The following is a 24,871-nucleotide window of genomic DNA, read 5'->3' on the forward strand; positions in this document are numbered from 1 at the left end:
ACATGAGGCCAAAAGCTTGCAATTAGTCAAAATATAAAAGTAATATATTTAAATTGCAGCTTGAGTGAGAGATATTGTTTTGTTTGATTGTTTTTGCTGTTTTCTGTGTCTTAAAATGGTGAGAACAAGCAGCAACATCCAGGAAAGAGAAACAATGGACCTGTGTTGTGCCAAAAAGTGGTTTTGAGTTATTTACCAGATTTTTAAACTGTTGTAAATGAGTTGTTGGCCTATAATTAGTCTAAAATATGCCAAATGAATGACATCAAGTACTTTTGAACCAGAAAGAACATTTCTGTCACAAGGCAGAAGCAACAATCAGTTTTTAGCAAACTGTTTTTTTATACTTTATTTATCAAGGTATAGTACTTTGTGCTTGTTTGATCTTGTTTGATCTAAAATATGGTTACACAAGTTCAAAAAATATGCAAAAAAAACCCCCAAAACATATACACGTTTTACACTTATCCATTTCAGGGTCATGGGGCCTATCTCAGCTGTCTTGGTGTGAGTGCGGAACAACATGGACACTATCCACTCACTCTCACACCCTCACCCTATAGACAATTTTGAAACAGCAGTTATGTAAAAAAAGAAGCACTGGGACAGTGGGGGGGAAAAAAACAAGAAAGAACATGTGAACTTCATAGAGGGGCTGAGGTCAACCAGGAGGTGCAATCCCAGAAACGTCTTGCTGTGAAGGAACGTTGTAGCGTTAACCACTGAATGATTGTACAAAACACTTTAATGCAGGAAGCAATGGAAAGAATTTTAACAATTTTAATGAACAACTTCAAGATACGGTAACAAAATCTGCGGCAAGTTCAGGAATAAAAGTTGAATAATGTTCAAGGGAAGGTCACAGGTCAGCAATCTAATGGTCAAGTCTCGTTACACAGGATAGAGTTCAGCTACTCCAGCATTCTTGAACTGCTCAGTTTTCGGCAGGGTTCTCGTTCAGAAAGACTGACGTTGATTCACATAAGAATTCCCTGTTGCCCACGGGTCTAGACTTATGTGAGTATTCCTCAGTAAAGCCAGAGGGGAACAGGCAGGAAAAACCAGGAGCTAGTGTTACAGAGTATAGCATGGTGGAAAAGGATGGAGAGAATCCCCCACTAAGCTTTTGGGTTGGCATTTCTTTAGATTTTGTTTTGTATTAATTGCATGCTTTGGTGTTTTTTTTGTGTTTGATGTGAGGTGTGGGCCACACCCATGTGGGAGTGGAGATTCTACTCTAGTCCAGCTGCCAGCTATTTGGAGTTGAATACAGGGAGCAGCTGATTGGGGAGGATTGGAGGCCTTCTCTATAAAGGGGAGAGGAAACAGGAAGTAGGGGTTGTCGTTGTTTTTTTAGTAGGACACTGGTGAAGCAGGGAAGCCTCGAAGATCCAGGATGAAGTGTGCACATTTTAATGGAAAAGATTTTTAACCTGGCCTGGTTTTGCTTTTAAAATAAACTGAGGATGTTGGAGGGAGGACTCATTCTTATTGGGATGTGAGTGGATGTGCTGGAAGGCAGGAAAACAAACACTGGACTGGAGACTCTCTGTGCCCCTGACAAGGAAACTGGACCAGTTTTGGGGAAGTTCCAGCTCCCAGGATGTGATGTGGAGACCCAGCCTCGAACGAAGTCAGGCCTGAAAAGGTGGGTGGCAAGCCTTTTTGAGGAAGCTGCAGGATTGATACATTTTGGCTGCTTGTTCTTCCAAGTGACCACCTTTCCCCTGTTTGTAACCAGGATAACAACCCTGACCGCGGTGGCTTTGGGCCTTGGATTCCTGGCCAGAGTTGTCTTCAGCCAGTAGTTTTACCCAGAGAAAGAACAAATAAATCTTGTGTAACCCATTACAGTGTGCGTGTGGTGGTTCGTTACTGATCAATATTAGAGCTACTACTTCCTTGTACGGAGGCCATTTTGGGCCTTACGTAACACTAGGCAGGCTCACACACCCAATCTGGATGGAAGAGGATAAACAAGGAAAGTACCAAAACATTTACTGGAAGAGGCCTGAGTGACACTGCCACATGATATAGCTTAGCAATCTGGCAATGTAGGAATAACAGTGGTTAAATACTGCAGGTGGGTGTTGATAAGAAACAGGTGCACCAGCGGAAGTCTTGGGTAACTACGCCCACTTCTGGGAGGAGTCTCGCTCCCATGACAAAGAGCGTCAGACCGAGCAAACAAGGAGAGAAAGAGTGAAGCCAGACCAACATCTGTGACCATGACGTCTGAGACACAACGATGAATTATGTGAATAGCGCCACCTATTGACATTAAAAACACCTGACAAATGACCAATGAAGTATCTTCATCTTTCAGTTGCTCCCTTTAGAGACGACATACTGGACAAAGGATGTCAAATATGGAGATGACACGCAGGCCTAAAGGAGAAAGGCCACAGAGAAATTCATGGAGGTCATGAAGGAGGACATGCTGAGGGTTGGTGTGACAGAGGATGCTACAGATAGAGGCATGACATACCCTTTAGTCTAAAACAACACACAACACAACTTCCCCCCCTCAGGATTAAGAGATCCCATTTTAAATTTTGATTTATATTTCTTTACTACTTAAAGTCATATGAGCATTAAAGGTAGATTACAGAAAAGATGTAAATGAAATAATAGTGTTCCAGTCTTTGCGATCTTTGCTTCTCACTTTAATCCAAGTGCTGCTCCACATTTTTACCATGAGGATTCCTCTCATTGGGAATTACAAAGGAGCTCTTCCACAGGAACACCAAGAGCCTTTGCCTTTACCTCAGTGTGCAGCAGCAAATGCTTGCGGACCTGCAGGATACAAAGTTTCACTGTGCTTATTGTTATGAAATACATTATAAGTAATTTCAGGAAACAAATAGACAACTAACCATGGAAATTTGATTTATTTTGTGCTGTAGGGTCTTGATGGCAGTATTTTTGGAGTCAATATGTGCCTGCAAGCAAAAACATTAGGAGTTTCTTTAATGTTCTTATAAAAACATGACACTTCCAGAAATATACTTAAAAATATACACTCACAGGCCACTTTGTTGGTAACGCCTTGCTAATATCAAATAAATAAATGGCCTGTATTTATATAGCGCTTTACTAGTCCCTAAGGACCCCAAAGCGCATACCAGGATGGACCTTTTACCTTCAGAGCTTTTTCTCCTATTTCTTTGTGGCACAGATTCAACAAGGTGCTGAAAACACTCCTCACAGATTTTTGGTCCCGTGATTGCTGTACATTCATAATGTGACTCTCCCGTTCCACCACACCCCAAAGGTGCTTTATTGGATTGCGATCTGGTGACTGTGGCGGTTATTTGACTCCACTGAACTCATTGCCATGTTCCAGAAACCAGTTTGAGATAATCTGAGCTTTGTGACATGGTGTGTTATTCTGCTGGGCGCAACCATCAAAAGATGGGTACACCGTGATCATAATGGGGCGGATACAGTCAGCAACAATACTCCGGTAGGCTGCGGTGTTTAAATGATGCTCAGTTGGTCCTGACGGGTCAAGAAAATCCCCCCACCACACACACACAAACACACCATTACCTCACCACCAGCTTGCTACCATGTCACTGGCTCATTAGATATTTGCGTAAATACACAGTAGAACTAGTGTATCTAACAAAGTGGCCAGTAAGTGTATATAAAATTAGTGTAAAGGTTTAGATGACTGCTGAAGAAGAGACATGAAGTAGATGTACAACACTACCTCAGTTTTCTTTATGACCCTGCTGAGGGCTGTTTGGTCCATGTTCGAGGCTGAAAGCACCGCACTGAGCTGAGCCTCCGTCTCCTCCAGGCTCTCTGTCAGAGCCTGCAGCTTCTTTTCCACCGCCATGTTCTCTATGTCTCCATTATGCTGCGCCTTCTCAACAATCTCAGTGAAAGCCTTGCGAAGTTCATCCCTTTCCAGTTGGAGCTGTGCAGCAAACACACAAAAACATTCACATAAAACGTGTGCAACTACACATGAATGGAGCTGATTGTTAGTTTTTACCTCGCTGAATTTCTGTTCCAACACCTCATGCTCTGCTTTCAGATCTTTCAGCTTTTTTCTTTTGATGTTTCCAATTGCATCCTGTCAAAAGCAGTGCACAGAAATTATGCTCATACTGGGCTACAGCGATGCTGCACACCAACGAAGATGCTGGTAAAAGCAAGAGAAACTGTCCAACAGTAAACTCTGTGAAAAAAGGTGCCAAAAGAACCTTATTTCCTGAGTAATGTCTCAGTTTCTTGGCAATTTCATCGTTTTCTTCCTTGATCTTTGAGATAAGCTCAGCAAGATGTTTGTTCTCCTTCAAAACAGTTACCACCTCCAGTTTCATGCTCTTTTGTTTCTTCTTTGCTTCATTAATTTCTCCCTGGAAAATTCAAATAAAACATTGCATGTGAAAATAAGACATATCTGGGTCAAAGCTAGTGGAAAAACTGTTCAGCAACAATAAATAATAAAATTTCAGTCACCATTTCAAATTTGGAGGCTTTTGTTTTGCATTTTCCAGAATATCAAAACAATTATTAATTCACTCGGTTTAAAGATACCCTCTAATGGTTCTGCTATTTCATAGATAAACCGTTCTAAAAATTATAAGCTGTAGTCACAAGCAGAAGACTGATCAGTAGTGAGTTATAGGTTTAAACAAAGCTTGTGTTTGTGATCGCACCTTGAGTTCAGTAAGCGTGTCCGTGTCCGTTTTCATGATAATGACAAATTCCTCAGCGCTGCGGTAGGTTTCATCGTGATCTTGTTTAAGAGCAGCGATGTGGCTGTTCCAGTGGTTTTCGCTATCGCTGATCTCACTTTTCCAGATGTTGTCCAGATCTTGTTTTAGCGCCTGCACTTTCATCTCAAACGACGCTGTAATTTCTGCCCCAGCCGTAACACAAAAGGATGGCTCCTGTTCAGTGCTTGACAACGTGAAGCGATGAATTCAACTCAGAATGCGGTTTTTATTTTTGGGTTGTGTTTTTGTTGTTTTTTTACCTGCAAGCTGTTTCTCCAGGTGGTCGCTTCTTGTGGTCAGTTCTTCACCATGTTTCTGTTAAGATAACAACCAGTTAGGAGTGTTTATTCTTGTAAGCTGAAGTATATCAGGGTCAGACGTGCAGAGCTATGTAATACAGTACTGAGGTGCAACAACAGATAACAGCTATGCCCACGGTTAAACCACAGTGAGAATTTTACACTAATTAATCAGCCTTAAAAGACCACAAGAACAAATTTGTGGTCAAGTTCTTACAGCTCATGGAAGCCACACTTTATGAATTCACATACTTGTGATTCTTTTTTGTTTGAGGATCAATTTTGACCAAATTTTTCTCTTTTGATAAACATTAGTGATTTTTCCCCTTATCTCGTTTATTTATTTACCCACTGTCTCTGTTTGTACTTTGCCTTCTAGTCCATCTTATTCTTAGGTTATGTTCTAGTTTAGTCCTTGTTCTCCCCACAACAGGAGGAAGTATACAATCCATACTGTTTGTCTGTGCTTGTAAGCAGTCTAGCATGCACAGTATCCAAGATATCATTTTTAGATAAATGATATCTTGGAAACCAATAACAGCTGAAGCTGATTTCATTTTGATGAAAACCAGGTCAAGGTCATGGCACATTTATGAAAATCAGTAAAAACTTTGTATTATCTACAGTTTTTTGTGGATTATCAAACTTCACAACATGATACTTGGTATTGGGGGACATGAGTACGTGTTAGCAACCAAGGTCAAAGTTGACCCTGGAAAAAAAAATCAAGAAACCATAATCTATCATATGAAAGGGCACGTAGAGAGGTGTACGACACGCACTTTTTTTAATACGACACCCTACGACATCACAATGACACCATAAAGTTTTGCAAAATCAAAATATCTCAAGTTCTTACAGCTCATAGAGCCAAAGATTTCAACTGATTCATATGGGTAAAGATCATAAAGTACACTATTTTAGTATTTAATGGTTCAAGGTCATGGGTCAAAGCAGGCTGATGTCAGCAAGTTGTAATTAAAAGAAAAATCACAAAAAATTAAGGTTTCATATCCTTTCATTATTTGTCTGTATATTTATTGTGGTAGTCTCCCCTTGTCCTTTGTCACGTGCTCACTCTGTTCTATGTAACTGTCACAGGTTCCTAGTAAGTTCCTGGTTTCTACCTAGTCTGAGTTTTCTTGTATTTCATTTCCAGTGAGTTCACCAATAAAGATCCTAACAATGTTTCACAATAAAAGCATTGTTAAAAAATGCTATGCTTTTGGACACTGGTTTAGCTCGGTGGTTGAGCAGCGACCACATACCGCAAAGCCAAATGCAGTGGTGTGTGAATTAAGCCATCCGTCCAGGTTCTACCCTCTTCTGTGTCCAAGTCATGGGAGTAACAGTCTAAGCAGAGATGGCCACACCTTCCTCTCCACAGCCACTTCCTCCAGCTCCTCTGAGGTGTTCCAAGGCCAGCCATGAGATGTGATCTCTCCAGCGAGTGCTCTCTCCGCTCAGCAGGACATGCCCCAAACACCTAACTTATGTCAGAAGCCTGAACCACCCCACCTGGTTTCTTTTGATGTAGAGGGGCAGCAGCTCTACTCTGAGCACCTCCTGAATGACTGAGGCCCTCACCCTCTCTCTAATGCTGAGATCAGACATCCTTCAGAGGATGCTCATTTACCACTGCTTGTGTCCACAGTCTCAGTGTTTCGGTCATTTCTCACAGCTTGTGGTCGTGGGTGTGGGTGGAAGCAAAAATCTACTTAAATACAGAAACATGAAGGATTTTTTCCTCAAAAGTGGAACAAGTGGCAGAGTATCTTTCTAGAGCACCCCGGCAACACTACGAATATGATTAAGGTAAAGGGAAATGTATGTTTTGTACTACAAACCAGTTCAAGTTCCTTCTTGGTGTGTTTAAAGTTGATCTCTTGGATGTCTACCCGCGTAATTGTCTTACGAAGCTCTTCCTCTAGGTGCTCTTGCTCTTTCTCCATCAGTTCATTGGACGCCAAAGAATCTGCATTCAGTTCAGCGATATCATTCAGGTGTTCATGCTGGAGGTGCTTGATCTTCTGCTTGTACACCTGGTGGGAAAAACAATCACATGTGAGCGTTCATATGGAAATCCAGTATTCCTAAAACACGTTGCCTTGCAGTTGGTATCATCCACCATCTTTTAGCCCTAACCCAAACCCCTGGCTTGGTACCTATTCAAGTTAGATCAGCGGTCTCCAACCCCTGGGCCACGGACCGGCCATGAGAGTTGAGGCTCGGGTGTGAAATTTATGGTTTTCAGGGTTTTTATCGTTTTTTATCGTTAATTTTTTATCGTTTCTATCATTTTTGGTACCGGTACTGGTTTTATTTTGTTGTATTTATCCACGACACCTTAAAGGCCGGTCCGTGAAAATATTGTCGGATATAAACCAGTCCGTGGGGCAAAAAAGGTTGGCGACCGCTGAGTTATATTATAATCTCTGGCCAAACCTCATAGACAATTTAATATTAACACCACAGCCCTCTCGGTTACCCATCTTTATATTTTATGCTAGCGGCATAGAAAATAAAGACATTTGTACCTTAAATTTATCAGTAGCCATTAATAAGCAAATGTCCATAAACAGATTCCTACATACAGTGGGGCAAAAAAGTATTTAGTCAGCCACCGATTGTGCAAGTTCCCCCACCTAAAATGATGACAGAGGTCAGTAATTTGCACCAGAGGTACACTTCAACTGTGAGAGACAGAATGTGAAAAAAAAAAATCCATGAATCCACATGGTAGGATTTGTAAAGAATTTATTCGTAAATCAGGGTGGAAAATAAGTATTTGGTCAATAACAAAAATACAACTCAATACTTTGTAACATAACCTTTGTTGGCAATAACAGAGGTCAAACGTTTACTATAGGTCTTTACCAGGTTTGCACACACAGTAGCTGGTATTTTGGCCCATTCCTCCATGCAGATCTTCTCGAGAGCAGTGATGTTTTGGGGCTGTCGCCGAGCAACACGGACTTTCAACTCCCGCCACAGATTTTCTATGGGGTTGAGGTCTGGAGACTGGCTAGGCCACTCCAGGACTTTCAAATGCTTCTTACGGAGCCACTCCTTTGTTGCCCGGGCGGTGTGTTTTGGATCATTGTCATGTTGGAAGACCCAGCCTCGTTTCATCTTCAAAGTTCTCACTGATGGAAGGAGGTTTTGGCTCAAAATCTCACGATACATGGCCCCATTCATTCTGTCCTTAACACGGATCAGTCGTCCTGTCCCCTTGGCAGAAAAACAGCCCCATAGCATGATGTTTCCACCCCCATGCTTCACAGTAGGTATGGTGTTCTTGGGATGCAACTCAGTATTCTTCTTCCTCCAAACACGACGAGTTGAGTTTATACCAAAAAGTTCTACTTTGGTTTCATCTGACCACATGACATTCTCCCAATCCTCTGCTGTATCATCCATGTGCTCTCTGGCAAACTTCAGACGGGCCTGGACATGCACTGGCTTCAGCAGCGGAACACGTCTGGCACTGCGGGATTTGATTCCCTGCCGTTGTAGTGTGTTACTGATGGTGACCTTTGTTACTTTGGTCCCAGCTCTCTGCAGGTCATTCACCAGGTCCCCCCGTGTGGTTCTGGGATCTTTGCTCACCGTTCTCATGATCATTTTGACCCCACGGGATGAGATCTTGATAATCTCCCAGATCGAGGGAGATTATCAGTGGTCTTGTATGTCTTCCATTTTCTGATGATTGCTCCCACAGTTGATTTTTTCACACCAAGCTGCTTGCCTATTGTAGATTCACTCTTCCCAGTCTGGTGCAGGTCTACAATACTTTTCCTGGTGTCCTTCGAAAGCTCTTTGGTCTTGGCCATGGCGGAGTTTGGAGTCTGACTGTTTGAGGCTGTGGACAGGTGTCTTTTATACAGATGATGAGTTCAAACAGGTGCCATTCATACAGGTAACGAGTGGGGGACAGAAAAGCTTCTTACAGAAGACGTTACAGGTCTGTGAGAGCCAGAGATTTTCCTTGTTTGAGGTGACCAAATACTTATTTTCCACCCTAATTTACAAATAAATTCTTTACAAATCCTACCATGTGGATTCATGGATTTTTTTTTCACATTCTGTCTCTCACAGTTGAAGTGTACCTCTGGTGCAAATTACTGACCTCTGTCATCATTTTAGGTGGGGGAACTTGCACAATCGGTGGCTGACTAAATACTTTTTTGCCCCACTGTATATCCTAGAATAACCTGTAAACACTGAACCACATATCCTGGTTTTACTAAAAACCTTAAAATATTAGCATAAGAAACTTGTCCTGATTTAGGTTTCTTGAAATGTTTTACTAAATTTAAGAACACGATTTGGGACTTCAGCATCACCTGACTCCATCTGACCAGCCTTCAAAATGGAAGAGCTATCTATTTTTTAATATTCTAAAATCAGTCAAATCTTACCTTAACGTCTAATTGGTGACGGGCCTCATTTTCTTCTACATCCTTTTCTACCTTTTGCAGCTCAGAGTCAACCTCCTTCTGTTTTCTAACTGTGATTTCCCAAAAGCTGTGGATCTTGTCCCTCTCCAACTGAAAGTAGTTTCTCTCTTCCCGCTCTCTATCCAGTTCCTCTCGAAGACGCATAATGTGCTCCTCCAGCTTAAAAACAGAAAGATGTGACTGTAGTTTTTATGTGCTCGACAAACCAAATGACTGCAACATATTGTCACTTTTTTTCACGCTTTAGGAGAGTCTGAGAAAATCACTCTCCAATTTCCATACACTCATCATGGGCATCAATATCATGGTAATTTGGTGATTTCTTTCTTGCTTTTCTCTAACCTACAAAGGATCAAAAGTTTACATACCAGCTCAAATATATACACATACAGTCACATAAGTCTTATAAGTGATCCTACATGTTCTACAATGTATCTTAACTTGATAAGGCCAAGGCCCATTAACTTGGAGGAGTGTGGATTAGAAAAAATCCCAAATTAATTCAAACTTGCACACACACACACACACACACACACACACACACACACACACACACACACACACACACACACACACACACACACACACACACAATCTTGGTTTTGTTTTTTTTGTTGTTTTTCTAATTCATTAAAGATATAGCGTGTACAATCATTCCACCCTGGAGAAACAGCAGTTCAAAGAAATCTTTAAAAGCCCCAAAATGCTATAACATCCATGTCCATGACGAGTACATGTAAACTTTTACCATATCCATGTTTTGTTTTTGTTGTTTTTGCTTTTTTTTTTTTTGGTACTTCCATGGATTTATGCATCTTAAAAGTCTTCAGGGAAAGCTTGGCACATTACAAAGTTAGAAAAAAATCTGAATTGCATTACCTGCATCATGACGCCTTTTTGCAGGCAGGGAGGCTCTAATTAAAATATTCCAACGGAGTGTTTACAGAGCTTGATCTGTATTAGGAGCCAAGATATGTCAATCTCACTTGCATTGAGTGTTATTTAAATGTTGTGCCTCAGCTTTATGTGTTACCCCTCTCAATGCACAGATCACTTTGAACAGGTTCCTATTTGCTTCCTCCTGACTTAAAATACACATTCATACACATTCAGACACATTCTATCACTCTTCAGCTCTGACCTGCTCCTTGGACATCTCATCCTTGGTGAGGCCATTTATCAGCGTGGGGGTCCTTGGATTTGCTGGTTTTTTATCTGCACTTTTCTTTTTGGGTGGCTGGGGGGGAAAGAGTCAGCACAGCTGTTTAAAGTTAAAACTGCTTTCTGGTTAGCAACCAATGACTGCATAAAAGATAAAAGTATATATGTATCGATCCATGTATCCATTTATATTTATAAAAGAAAAGGTTTTCTATAGTCATTGGTGGTAACCTTGAGTGTGTTTTTTAATTAGCAATGAGAAGTATACAAAAGTAAGCTACATTTATACACACGCCCAGCTACTAGCGGCATAAAAAATAAAGCTGGTCATTTACTACAGATAAAGCACTTGTTTCTTAATTATTTAATGCTCACCATCTTGTACGCTGCTCAAATTACGCGAAGAAGTGTTCGGTTTGTTGCGAAAAGAGCAGCACACTCAGTAAGTACTAGTGTTGTTATAGCAACATAAACACAAACCTGCTGAGGAGGCGGAATCTACAGACGGAAAACCAATCAAATGGGACAGGAAGGGTTCTTCAAGCAGGATGATTGGTTAACAATTATCAGGAAATTCTACTGAGTCTGTTGCACACAAAACAGGCACATACTCACAAGCACTAAACAAGGAAAAAAAATGAACATCAGCGTTTACGAGTGTGCGTATCTTTCATTAAATATTTCAGTGCTTTTAAAGCCGGTGATAGAGCTTCAGGTTTTAATGCAGTTCTTTTCATGTAACCAGTGAAATCAACTTATTAGAAGTTAAGGTGGGTAACTGGAGGGGATTCACAACTGCTGCGGAGTGTTGACGTCCTACTAGAAAGGTTTTAGCATGCTTTTCAGCAGAAAGGAAGAGACTATTATCACTCCTGATCCAGTCACCTATGGGAATAGAGCCGATAATACTTTTAAAAAAAACCCTCCAAAAGTCCTTTAAAAATATGCCATATATTCTCCACTGCAACCACTGAACATCCAAGGTATGGACATTGAGGCTGTGGACAGCTACAGGTACCTTGGTGTTCATCTGAACAATAGACTGGACTGGACTCATAACTCAGACGCCCTCTACAGGAAAGGGCAGAGCAGGCTGTACCTGCTGCGGAGACTCAGGTCGTTTGGAGTGGAGGGCCCACTCCTGAAGAAATTCTATGACTCTGTTGTGGCTTCTGCTATCTTTTATGGTGTGGTCTGCTGGGGCGGCAGCATCTCTGCTGGGGACAGGAAGAGACTGAACAGGGTGATCCGAAGGGCCAGCTCTGTTCTAGGATGCCCTCTGGACCCAGTGGAGGTGGTGAGTGACAGGAGAACGGCGGCTAAGCTGTCATCCCTGATGGACAACATCTCCCACCCCATGCAGCAGACTGTGACAGCACTGAGCAGCTCCTTCAGTGGGAGACTGCGGCACCCACGGTGTGGGACGGAGAGATTTCGCAGGTCTTTCCTCCCCACTGCTGTCAGACTCCATAATAAAGACTTTAACTGATCAAGCACACACATCCATACATATGCAATAATACTAAGTGCAATAATCCTTTCTGTCATCGTTGTATTTTTACTCAGTTGTATATAGTATTTGTATTTGTATTCTATTTTTATCTTATTGTATATTTATTTTATTTTATTCTACTGTATATAGTATTTTATTTTATTCTATTCTGTACAGTTGTGTACTGTATTTATTCTTATTGTATTCTAATTTTTGCCTCATAACTTTTGCACTGTCCACTTCCTGCTGTGACAAAACAAATTTCCCACGTGTGGGACTAATAAAGGTTATCTTATCTTATCTTATCTTATCTTATCTTATATGAACCAAGTATTAAAGATAAGTTTATATTCTGCTCCTGCTTATTTTGGGGGAAAGATTTATCCTTTTACCCTGCCAGATAATTTCCTTAAAAGCAAATTGATCTGATGGGCATAAGTGCTGCCAACTGATAGTTGAGCTGGCCTTTGAAAATAGAATATTTAGAAATTTAACCACACAATTTGTTTAGAAAGTGAAACAGTATTGACAAAAAATAGTAAGCAAAGGTTAAGTGCTAAATCAACAGTGTTTTGCTAATAGCATGGCTCTACTGAGGCCACTTTGGTCCAGACTAAAATATTAAACTCTGCTTAGATTGTGATGAGAGTATGCAGATCTTTCATTGTCCCCAGTAAATTAGATGTCTCAGTGCAGGTTATCCCATCTGCTCCCATCAAGATTCATAAAGCTTTATCACTAAACACATACAAGAGGAACAGCATTCCCATCAGTTTCAGTTGTTCTTCTAGGCTAATAGGCAAATGTTGGCATACCAGTATTTAATAAACATATACCTGTTTAACTTCAAAATATTAGGACACCAACATTTAGCTCAAAGCACTGCCATGTCATGGATGTATTTAGAGAAAGTACAGTATCAGAGATGTGAGTGTAGTTGTACAGCTTTAGGCCTGTTATTCACACGTTTGGTATGATGCAGGTATTTTAAAATCAAGCGATATCGTAAACTAATACTTTAGACCTGAGTAAAATTTCATCTGAGCGACATTTCACACATATTGTAATCTGAGGCTATAGTTCATGGTTGTCTGGAGCAGTAGTTCTCCAGACTTTCTGAAGTTGTTTCAAAATGTTCCTTTGGCTGCTATTCCACTCATTTTCAGAATATTTGCTTTTGCTTATTTGTTAAATCACACCAGCCTATGAAAGACAATAAAGGCACCCTGTGTTAGATGCTTTTGGGGGCTTTTCTTTAGTTGGCGCTACAATTTTTTTTTTTAAAAAAAGATAACAATTTCACAGACATAAAAAAAATTGTATTTTTGCACAGAGGTGATTCTCAAAGAACTATTAGCTGAAGACTCGTATCTTTGCAGTATGTTCTTAAAAAATGAGTAAAAAGTGGACAAGTGGAGGTGAACATAAATAAGAGGCATTAATAATAATATTTAAAAACAAACAAACACTATCTACAGCATCTGAAAGCCCTGTCATTAAGAAAAAGGAAAAAAATTCAGGATAGACCTGACAGATGAATCTAGAGCTTCAGTTGATTGACCTACTGATCTACTAATCAGGAATAGTTTTAATGACATATTAAGGAAGGGAAACGGGAAGAAAAGGCTGAGGGATGTCAAACTGTCCAAGAACTAGACCAGAAATCAGTCAATCAATTAGCAAAAGGATGTAAGGAGTGATGCATCCAAAGTTGACATTTGTGGTTCAAATCAATATGTATGGCGATTAGAAAAGAAATACAATAGTGAAAGTTTTCAGTCATCGAAATAGGTGGAGGCTCCGTCATGGTTTGGGACCACATTTCAGAAAATACAAAGAAACTTTTTGCATAATTTTATTGTTGTTATGTCTTAAAAGTTAAATACAAATCATTATTTAAAAAGGGAATATTCACTTTTGAACATAGGGCTGAGTTCCAGATAAAACACTGGGTACACTTACACCCATCTAAAAAGCTTATCCAAATCATGGTCACAGGTCCCAGCAAGGCGAGAGGTAGTCAATCATCAGGCCAACACAGAGACAGGTTTAACACTCACACTTATAATAGTGGCTAATTTAGCCAGTTAATCTAGGCACCAGTCACCAGTTAACCTAGCATATCTTTGGACTGTGGGAGACATCAGCATACCCAGAAAAAACCCACGCCCCACACAAAAGGCTGGAATTAAATTCAAACCCAGGACCTTCCTGTTGTGAGTCAACAGGGCTAACTGCTGTGACTCTAGGCCACCTGTTGTGCTTTTACATGGAGCCTAAAATTCTGGTAGTAACTGGTTTAAAAGCTGAAATGCTTGACAGTTCAATCAGAATACAAATACTTTAACTCTGAGTGTGCTCTTTCTGTCCATGCCCTTGGTGTTTGCTTCCAAATTCAAACTCTTGGACACTTTACAGCAACAGCACTGAAAACACCATAAATATGGATCTTCAGGAAGCTCAAAAAGAATGCTGCATGTTCGCCAAGGTCCCACGGTTCTGATTAAATGCATTTCATCACAAACCAGTGTTTAAAATCCCACCCAATTAAAAACATTAGCTCATGTAACCACAGGCTTTGAGCATGGGGATGTCAAAGAGGTCGCAGATGCCTTCTCTCTCGTCCAGATCACAGGTGTAATCTTGTTTAGATGAGGGATGGAGACAAGAGGAGCAGAGGAGAAAAAACTGTTAGGCAGATGTAAACGTGTAATTACCACATTCAATATGCAATAATCGTTAATCACTTTATAAAGATGAATAAAGTGTACTTACCTTCAGAGGACAAGAGCTTTGTGATTAGATTTGTATTTAATATTCCTACAAAAAGAAAAACAAACCAGACATCAATTTACAGTAAAATTAGCTGACTTTAGTGTTTTTAAGAGCGAAGACCGGCACTACCTCTGGGCGGCTCTGTTTGGTCCTGGCGTTGGTTCGATGGATCCGGCGCTGGAAAAAATATTTTTTTGAACAAACTGTGAGCATGACAATGTAGATACGTTAAATGTAAAGCCTGCGTAAGCATGAAAGAAGGAACAGCCTGTCAAACATTAGTCACACAGTTTATTTAACTAAGCATTACATCCACTTTTTCATGTTTGAATATTATGTGCTTTTTTTAAATTAACTGATTCCAGTCACATGGGGGAAAAGAGTGAAGACTGTGGCACGATCGAAAGTGGTTGCTTCAAACACCAAGTCTGCCACCACGCAGGGTCAGCTATCATCATCAACATCATCCACAGCAGTTTGTTGCCTTTTAAAAGTTTAAAAGTTAAAAAACTGTTGGATGAACATTAAAAGGCGTGGAACTTATAAAATGAAGGGTTTATTAGTTTTCATTTCTCTTTCAGTGGTGTATCCAGGAAAGATAACGACTCACTTTTGGATTCATCAGTTTTGTTACTGACTTTACTGTTTTCTTCTCGCCAGGCAGACAGAGCTAAGCTGGCGCTCTGTAAAATTTCTTCTGCTGGTGGGACTGGAAGTACAACAGGAGCAGAGCTGACGGAGCATTTGTTTAGGAGGACGACATCTATGGGACCTCTGGCGCTTTTCAGATGGATCTGGTACCTTGCCGGGCAGTTCTGGACCTGTACAAAGGAGACGCAAGCACACATAAATCACCCCCGTCTGAATTAAGGGCAGCAGCGGGAGTATAAACTACAGTCGCTTTCAGTGATGCAGAACTTACAGCTTTGGGAATGGGGACATCTAGCTGTGTGCCAGGTGGTGCTTGCACTGCTAAAAGTGTGTGGCCTGAGAAGAAACAAGATGCAGACAAGTCAAAACACGATTTATATGTATTTATTCCAAAGAGCAGAAAGCACCATCTCAGGCTTACTGACTCTCTACTTTATTTTTTTTATCTATATAAAAATATACTGAAAAAAGAGTAATTGCTGGAAAAGAGGGATTATACATCACCACAAAAGCAGTTGCAGATATCTTCATGATTCACATATGTCAGAGTTGATCTGAGTTAAGGTTCAACTTAAAATATTTTGCTATTCAGAAAAGAGATGTGATGGATTGTTGCACAGCATTTTCTGTAACGGCACAAATGCAAATGCAGCGTATCTGCCACAGAAACACATTAAATCTCATCAAATCTGCTAAAAATGATATCCAATATCTCATTTTCAGTTAAAGCTGGAAGCATAAAACATTTAGTACAAATACACATAATTCTGTTCCTACGTTGTGGTAAACAGAAGTAAACACATACACGCCCACGGACTATACTACAACTTTGATGTTTTTATTACAACATGCTGACATCAGCTTGCCTTTTGGAAATCCTCAGTAATGACATGGGTATTGTTTTCATAGATCATTTGCACTGCTGTCAGGATTGTTAATATGGAAATCTAATGTAGTATATTAATCATATTTGTGTGATTGTGAAGTCATATAATGGTTTACTGAAAAAATTATGTTTTAAAGAGCTCAAAAAACAAAGTGCTTACGCACCTCAATGACTAATATATTGCCCCTAAAGTTTGGAGATGATTCGATGGAACCTAAAACTTTTTCCTAAATCGGGTGACCCTGACCTTTGACCTTGAAGCATTCAATGCTTAAATGATGTATTTTATTGTCTTTACCCAAATGATTGGAGCAGAATTGGCTGAAATCTTTGGCTTCTGTGAGCTGTGAGAACTTCCATCCTTCCACGATCTATTACTTGATATGGTTTCACAAAAAGTTTTAACTTCATTTTCACATTTGGTGTGTCCTTCACCTCAACCCTGTTTTTACCTAAATGAAATCAGCATTTAAAAAAAGATACCTTGAAAACTAAAGGCTAGGCTGTAAACAAACAAACAGAAGCAATTACATACTCCCAACCTTCTAGGGGGAAAATTATGACTGAGCAATGAATTCAACAGTTATTAGAGAAAAGGATATTTTCTGCAATCTTCTGTTATATTCTTGATGCTCTGTTCGACCCAGAGTTTCTGCTGGTCCAAAACACATTCCATTTGCTCCAAGCCCTTCACGTCAGACTTTAACTCCACCAGCCTGTTGGCTAATAGCTGTGTATTCTCTCCCAATGTGTGGCCTCTTATTTGTGGGGAAAATAAAAGAGAACATGTTAACTTTTACTATTATTTATGTTTTGCTTCATATTCTTGACATATGTGCATGCACACAAGAGAAGAGTTAAAAACTCACATCCACTTTACGTTGCTCTTGGATATTTTCATAATCAGGCCGATGCCCTCCAGTACATTTGTGATGTCGTAGATTCGCCTCTTCTGTCCAACAGCCAGAGCCCTGACCGCCTGAAACAACAGGGAAAAAAGATGCTTTTTCTACCCCAGCCTCCGTGTCTGACACACACACACAGCAGTTATTCAAAGACAATGCATCAGGCCTACACTAACACCCCAGATGTGCTCCAGTTCTGTACTGTCAGCTGGTCTCCTTAGGAGTCAACAAAGTTGATCATCTGCCTCCGTCTCACTCTTTCTCTTCACACTAGTCTGCATGTACTCCTTCTTAATTTTTACACTCACAATGTTAACAAAATCGAGCTGCTGTTCTTGTGGGGTTTAATGCACTTATTTATTTCCTGAAGCAAAAGCTTTTGCTTAACAAATGAAGTGTAATTTTTAAATGTATGCCAAAATGTAGCCAGAACAATCCATGGACTTTAAATCAGAGAAAACATCTTAAAGAACTTTAAAGAAATCGAACCCTAAACCCACACATGGGGAAAGGACAGCCCGAGGCCCCACAGATCATGCCAAATAAGGGCTGCCGCATGCTAAAACACAAACAAAACAAAGCCCAAAAATTTAAATAAATAAATAAATACGTGCTTAGGAATCTCAAGATGCAGTGTGTTTTTATTGCTATTTAACTTGGCTTCAATCCAGTTTGCTTCATTAGTGACAGATCTAGTGGTGTATATCAAAAAAATGGCAACAAACAGACTAATTTAAATGTTTATTTAGCATGTTAGATGAATGATGTAATGTTTGCATTCTAACCTGTAACAATGTGTCAATTCAGTTATGCAGTGTGTGGTCCTTCACTTACTTTAGCAAAGCTAGTATGGCTCTCTTAATTTAATATATACGAAGCAGAAGATCTGCATTACAGTAACCAGATGATGATAGTATGTATTAAAGTGTGACCGGTCGCCCCCTTGTGAGCCTTGAAGGTACTGCAATTTATTTACAATATGTCTGTGAAGGTTCTCAGTCATCTTCTTCTTTAGGTTGCTTGAAGATGTTTCACCTCTCATCCGAGAAGTTTCTTCAGTTCTAGGGTAAAAAGGTGGAGAGTCCCAGATTTAAACCCTGTGGGTGTATCCCCCCAAGGAGGGACAAAAGGACCCCCTGATGATCCTCTACCTAATCACATGAGCCAAGGTGTGAAAGCGGGTGTGGGTGACAATCAGCCACGGTTTCGGGTGGGCTCATTGTGAAACCTGGCCCCACCCCATCATGTGATTTCCTGAGGTCAGATGGCCCAGGATGTGAGTGGCCGTTAAGGCATCTGGGACGGGATCTCAAAACTGGATTATAGATGGCAGACAGTTGGTATCGTAAGCCACCGCCTCTGTTCAAAGATAGTCGCTCACAGTGGACATCAAGTATTTATTTATAATAAATACTTTCTTCTTTTTTTTAATCAGTTAACTGAAATTATTCTTATAAGATTTTAAAAATATAATGATATATTAATCTAAAATTTAAAAAGTCTATAACCTACAGGACAAGAGTCATTCTATCCCAAATCATCACATGTAAAGTAAAACATGCAGAACATCTTTAACTTTAAATTTTTCGTCACAAAAATGGAGAAAATGCTGTTTTCATGCTAAATTCATCCTGGATTGAAAAAATATCAAGTTGCAAAGAAATAGCATAATCGGAATAAAACAAAATCAAAAGTATCCAGATGACTTAGAGAATAATTTTATTAAATATGCACATTTTTCGATTTTGAGACCCACTGTGTTTACATTTAAAAAGTAAACTGAAGTATTTACTGTGCTCCCTTCATTTATGTACTCTGTGTTCCTAAACCTCTTGATGAAGGATCAGGGGCCCGTTCTTCGTACGTCGCTTACTACATCCAAGATCAAATGACACATCCAAGATCAAATCATCGCGCTAACCGTGAGCTCGCTAATCCGGTTCCCCGAACACACCTGCTGTTGACGATTAGTACAGCTGGACGCAGTAATGTGACATCACTGGGTGTCGTAAAAGGGGCCACGCATCGATAGTAGAAACATTGATCGGCAACCCTCTGATTGGTCGGCGAAAATGTCGACGGAGCGCGCTCGGCTCGGTATTTTTCGGCAGCAGAGCAAGAACTCTTGAGTGAGGGATTTCAGGAGTTTCAGAGTTTAATCAGAACGCAAGGGAACACTGCAAAGGCTGCAAAAGCAAGGAGCGAGGGCTGGCAGAAAGTTGCTGACAAATTAAACTCGTAAGTAATTTAATAATAACAATAATAATGGAGTGGATTGATATAGCGCTTTTCAAGGCACCCAAAGCGCTTTACAATGCCACTATTCAGTCACTCTCACATTCACACACTGGTGGAGGCAGCTACAGTTGTAGCCACAGCTGCCCTGGGGCAGACTGACAGAAGCCAGGCTGCCATATCGCGCCATCGGCCCCTCTGGCCAACACCAGTAGGCGGTAGGGTAGATTTATTATATTACACTATATTATCCAATATTATATTACATTATATTATAATATGTTATATTTTATCCTCTTTCACATTAGAGCCACGACAGGACCCACTAGAACATGGGAACAGGTAAAAGTGAAATATAAGAATATTCTACAGAATGGTAATATTTATCACTTATATTGCTTTTAGTCTCTTGGAAAGAGACCCTGGAATAATCTGTTTGTTTGTTTATAACAGCAACCAAGAAAAGGGCAGAGGAAAAAAAGACAGGTGGTGGTCCTGCACCCCCTCGTCAACAAGTTGGTTAAGTGAATAATACCCTCACGGGAAAATCGATATCTCTCTATGAGCACACTGTCGCGCTGAGCTAAAGGATCCTGTCTATCCCGCAATATACGCTGAATTCTGAGGACTCTCCTTATCAATCTTGCACCTTCCGCAATGGGTGGCTCGCGTATACGGACAGGACATGGCTGCGACAGGCTTCCCAAATCCACCTTCGCTTTTATAGCCGTGGTCTCTCATCTTGATTACACGAAGTAATTTACAATTACTACTCTGAAATATGAATTACATCTGTAATAATCACATACATGTAATAGAATGTTAATAGTACATTTCCCTTTTTTAGGAAATGACCTGTGTGAAATCAATAAATGGATCAGGTGCTGCATTGTCTTTAGTTACATTGATGTTATTTATTTATGGTGAAACAGTGGTGGAATATCGCTGTTGCTTTCGTATGATGACGCGGACATACCTGCGTGGCCGCGATCTAATCCTGTTTACATAAAGTAAACCTGCTCCCGAGCAGGTTTACGCTTACGGCTCTGTTGCTATGACAGCAAGTCCCGGATGAGCTTCGGGGAACCGACTGATCCAGGATCACGCGAAATCGTCAACAATCTAATCCGGCTAACCTACTTAGCGAGGTACGAAGAACGGGCCCCAGGTCAACCAGTAAATCCTCTGAGGACCAAAATGAAGTAATGAAAACACAAAGGAAAACTAGGCCACGGAGGCCTGAAGTTTAAAAATGGCAGGCATACAGTATAAAGTAGCACAAATCTAAAGTTTCAAAGCTATAAAATACTGTACAACACACACGTATAATTTGATGCAACATGCTGGCCTAGGTGTTTACTGTATTGTGTGGGCTCACTTACGTCTCTCAGGTCCAGCTCGCCGCTTTTAGACTCTTGCAGTAACTGGACAAACTTCGTGGTGAGCACATGAAGACTCCTCTGACTCCTCTTGTATTTGGGGTGTTGTTCTGGCATGCTGGTGTCTTCGTCCGGGCTGTGTGGGCTATCTTCAGGATCCATAGCTGCTGCTGGGCAGGAACACAAAACAAATGAACCCGAGATGGGGCCTCTCCGATCTTTGAATGAGCCCGCCTCACACAGCTGCAGAGTTCCCTTCGAAATAAAATATTCTCAGTGTTTTCTGTGTATGCTCTCTGCCGTTGCTTTGTCGGGTTTTCAGGTATATCTGTCTAATAAGCGCTTTGGCTAATCAATAATGTCGAGCTCTTTAGATTTACATTCACCTTCACCATAAGTGCTACCTGGGGCTGATTTATTATGAAAACACTGTATCGGAAATGCAAAAAGATGTTTAGCTTTTCACTCGAAAGTAGCTGTTTAGGAGGTTTAGTTTATCCTGCAAACTGGTAAAAGCCTTTAGTTTTTCTAAAGATCACTTCCACACGAACACAAAAAGCGACGAGCGTAAGACAAAACAATTGTGTTTACCTTGATGGCTGGAGGAAGTAGCAGCGTAGAGTCGCTAACGTTAGCAAGCCCAACAACGACAGCCGATTTCAGTGTTTAAACTGAGACAAAGGTTTTGGCGGACAAGTAAATATATCCGTTCTTAACCTCTAATGTAAACACAGTATTTACATGGTAAACAGCACCGCGCTAACTCTACTAACAGTCCACTCCCAACTGTTTAGGCGCGGAGCTTTCCGGTAGCTGCATTTACCTGCCTTCACAATAAAACCTAACCATTCGACCAACCAAAATAAAATCAACTCACATTAAAATATCAGTCTGGTCGGACATCCAAAACCTGTGAATCACTGACAAAAATAGGTTTTCTGCGACTTTATCCTCGTGTGAAAAAGAGTGTAAAAATTAGATTTTTTTGTTTTTGTTTTCAAAAACGTGTTTTCATTTAGCAAATTTCTTTATTTTCATTTAAAGATAAAATTTACAAGCAACACAGCAACAATGTGGACATTACGCTAGCAGAATGGAAAAGATGTCTGTAACATTTCATGGAAAATAAGCACATAATAAGCAACAATAAGTGAACGTTTGCTGAATATCAATTTATTTAAATCTTTAAAATTTTATTTTATATTGAGTAAAGCATATGAAAACTTATCATCTATGCATATTAATGTGCTATATATGCGCGACATGCTGCACACAATTCATCACAAGCCTGTAAATGATTTATCTTTAAATCTGCAGCAAAATCATATATAGAGGTTATAGATAATTATTAAGTACTGTAAAGTAATGTTTATACTTGCTGTTGCTTTATTAAAGGTATGTTGACAAGAAGAAAAATTATTGTAGTCAAACGATCTTCATACATATGTGCTGTAAGTAATATGATCATATGATAAAAATATATTCTCAGTAATTTAAAGACTTATTTAAAAAAACCTGTGACAAAGATTCTGAAGTGGTTGTTTAAAGTGGCTGCAGACGGGTGCAAACCCAATCGTTGTCACACTCCATAAAAAGAAAAAAAATTAGTATTAACATTTTTAATATTTATTTTTTAATAAAACCTGAAAAAACATCTGGTATTTAAAATTGGTATTAGTGGAAATGCAAATGTGTTGTATGTATTTGCATTTTTATGTTAAAAACAGCAATTTATATTCAGTGATTGGAACCTGACCTTGACTTTGTAACTACAGCCAGCTTCATGTCATCAACACCCGTCCATATAAATGTATATAAATGTATATTATTTACATTTTTATGAGTAAATAAGTCATTATATCCAGGAAATAATTATTTACAATTATTTACTGGATAATAATAATATTGTGTTACATAGATAAACCCAGATTTGCAATTTGAGAATGATAAAAACGTTTTGAACAGAGTCATGGAAGATATAGTAGTGCTAAAATCCAGAAACCTGGTCATGCTCCTTGTCATTAGAGGGATCAGATGTCCCACTAGGACTGTTTTCGGATTAGGGACTGTTATCAGGAACTGCACTGAATTCCCTTGTACCCCTTTAGTACTACGGCCATGTTCTACATTTTGATCAGCTCTAATTTGCAGAACCCCACACAGCAGCTTTTAAGCCTTGGGAGTAAATTTCAATTTGGTCACCTAAAATGTCTCTGCTGGGAATCCTTTGGCAGAGAGTTGTCATTTAACTCATCTAATCTATTTGTTCCATCCTAAAATGGCCCCAGGCACTTATCTGAGTAGTTATTTTTGAAGCATTTATTTGATACAACAAAAATAAAAACTGCATGTGCAAAAGTCACCACTCTAAACTGGTCACACTGTGTCCCATACTCTGGGTTTAAAAGCTTTAACTTAATTGAACTTCCACTTTTACCAGCATCTTTCCTCTTCTTCTTTCAGCTGCTTCCTTTTGGGGTCACCACAGATGATCATCTGCCTCCTCTGCCATCCTCTTCTGCCACACCAACCCTCTGCATGTCCTCCTTTACGGTATCCACAAATCTTCTCTGAGGTGTTCCTGTTTTCCTCCTGCCTGGCACCTCTATATTCAACATCCCTCTGATGTACTCATTTTTTTCTAATCTTGTTCATCTTGGCCACTCCCAATGAACATCTAAGCATCATCAACACTGCCACCTCCAGTTCAGCCTCCTGTCTTTATGGCAGTACAAAACCACACCATACATCACTGCAGACCTCACTAATATCCCATAAACCTCCCCTCTCACTCTTCTGTCCACACAAAGCACCCCTGACACTCGTCTTCACCAGCTCCTCCACTGTCTTTTGTTGTCACCGTTGTTGCTTTGGATATTGAGTACTATCGACCCGATTCTTTTGTCCTCAGGCTTGATAGAGAAGACACAAACTCAGTGTATTCAAAATATATACTTTATTCAACAAAACCTTCCGGGAGGGAGATGTGCACAGCGCGAAGCCTCCTGCAAAATCTAATGCATTACCAACAGGATGAGTGTAATATACTCTACACCCCCGCTCCCCACGTCGGGCACTCACGGCCCGAAGGTCGTCTCCTGTTGTTATCATCTATCAGCACAAACATGAGCGAGACTCTCTGGAAAGTCTGCACTAAAGATCCTGTTTATCACAATTTCATGTCGCCAAGCAGTCTCATGACCTAAAACACAGTGTATAAACCCTCAAAGCTGGCCTTTAATATTACACTTTAATATGTACTTAGCAAATAGGCACTTGGATTATATTTTATAACAATGCTACTAAAAGTAAATATAACAAAATTAAGGTAACAAGGAATCGTTTCAGCCCTTGTCAGATTTGTCATACTTAGGCGTATTCGGGATGTCTACTGCATTCAAAAAGCTACATTTTTATTATTATAACTACTCTGAAAAATAAAGAATGTCCTTTTTTTTACAAAAAAATAACAAAGAAAAAGCTAGCAGTAAAAGTACTAAAAACTAAAAGTTAGTTTAGTTTTTCAACAATAAAGAGTAAAACTGAAAACGAAACTAAAAACGTAAAAAAAAACCAACAACCAACAACTGACATTTAAATTCTTCATACCTGTTTCTAAACTTCAATATTTGTGTTCGACAGCGCCATGTGAGTCATGACTGCGGTAAAGTGAGCCGTCATTTGTGAGCCGCGGTCAAGCCAGCCGCCTCCTATCCGCCGCATAAATTTCCTTGCGCTTTTACACCAGTCTTTACGGTAGCGCCTTTTCGCTTTATATCCTGATTGAAAGCCTAGACTCGCGCACACATGCACGCGCGTGAACAGTCACACGCACGCGCGCACACAAATTACAATGGAACAGCCCAATACAGCCATCGTGACAGTCTGGTTGCAT

General features: G+C 40.1%; 2 protein-coding genes and 1 long non-coding RNA gene across 7 annotated transcripts in view; 1 reads left to right on the forward strand and 2 right to left on the reverse strand.

Moving 5' to 3' along the window:
* Positions 1–1,642: 1,642 nt before the first annotated feature.
* Positions 1,643–11,125, reverse strand: LOC146678581 (dynein regulatory complex subunit 4-like). 2 transcript variants are annotated; one of them, XM_085401130.1, is made up of 12 exons: positions 11,029–11,125; positions 10,634–10,729; positions 9,454–9,651; positions 6,880–7,074; positions 4,994–5,048; positions 4,674–4,876; positions 4,215–4,370; positions 4,004–4,084; positions 3,716–3,925; positions 2,877–2,942; positions 2,666–2,796; positions 1,643–2,388 (listed from the first exon to the last, which is right to left on the reverse strand). In XM_085401130.1, exons 1-11 carry the CDS (start codon positions 11,029–11,031, stop codon positions 2,710–2,712), a joined length of 1,350 nt encoding a protein of 449 aa, XP_085257256.1. In that variant the 5' UTR covers positions 11,032–11,125; the 3' UTR covers positions 1,643–2,388; positions 2,666–2,709. The 2 variants fall into 2 exon arrangements, with proteins under 2 accessions (XP_085257256.1, XP_085257251.1); XM_085401125.1 differs by lacking the exon at positions 1,643–2,388 and having other exon boundaries at positions 2,525–2,796.
* A 2,869-nt stretch (positions 11,126–13,994) lies between these two features.
* Positions 13,995–21,794, reverse strand: LOC146678582 (transcription factor E2F5-like). 3 transcript variants are annotated; one of them, XM_085401159.1, is made up of 10 exons: positions 21,568–21,794; positions 20,980–21,146; positions 17,327–17,436; positions 17,060–17,215; positions 16,076–16,119; positions 15,843–15,907; positions 15,531–15,741; positions 15,050–15,097; positions 14,921–14,965; positions 13,995–14,787 (listed from the first exon to the last, which is right to left on the reverse strand). In XM_085401159.1, the coding sequence occupies exons 2-10, from the start codon at positions 21,136–21,138 to the stop codon at positions 14,702–14,704; spliced, it is 924 nt and encodes a 307-aa protein (XP_085257285.1). In that variant the 5' UTR covers positions 21,139–21,146; positions 21,568–21,794; the 3' UTR covers positions 13,995–14,701. The 3 variants fall into 3 exon arrangements, with proteins under 3 accessions (XP_085257285.1, XP_085257281.1, XP_085257292.1); XM_085401155.1 differs by having other exon boundaries at positions 20,980–21,143; positions 21,568–21,793; XM_085401166.1 differs by lacking the exon at positions 21,568–21,794 and adding an exon at positions 18,339–18,423 and having other exon boundaries at positions 20,980–21,117.
* Positions 19,494–24,871, forward strand: part of LOC146678583 (uncharacterized) — a 76,235-nt gene continuing 70,857 nt past the window's right edge. Inside the window, exons 1-3 of one of the 2 annotated variants that reach the window (XR_014910355.1) lie at positions 19,494–19,600; positions 19,906–19,939; positions 20,051–20,765. This is a non-coding gene — a long non-coding RNA (uncharacterized LOC146678583). Of the gene's footprint in view, positions 19,601–19,905; positions 19,940–20,050; positions 20,974–24,871 lie in introns of those variants that run through there. The other variant, XR_014910354.1, reaches the window with a different exon arrangement.

This window comes from Rhamphochromis longiceps, linkage group LG1 (assembly GCF_057381845.1).
Source record: "Rhamphochromis longiceps isolate RC_006_pf linkage group LG1, R_longiceps_female_GT1.1, whole genome shotgun sequence".
Classification (NCBI taxonomy): domain Eukaryota; kingdom Metazoa; phylum Chordata; class Actinopteri; order Cichliformes; family Cichlidae; genus Rhamphochromis; species Rhamphochromis longiceps.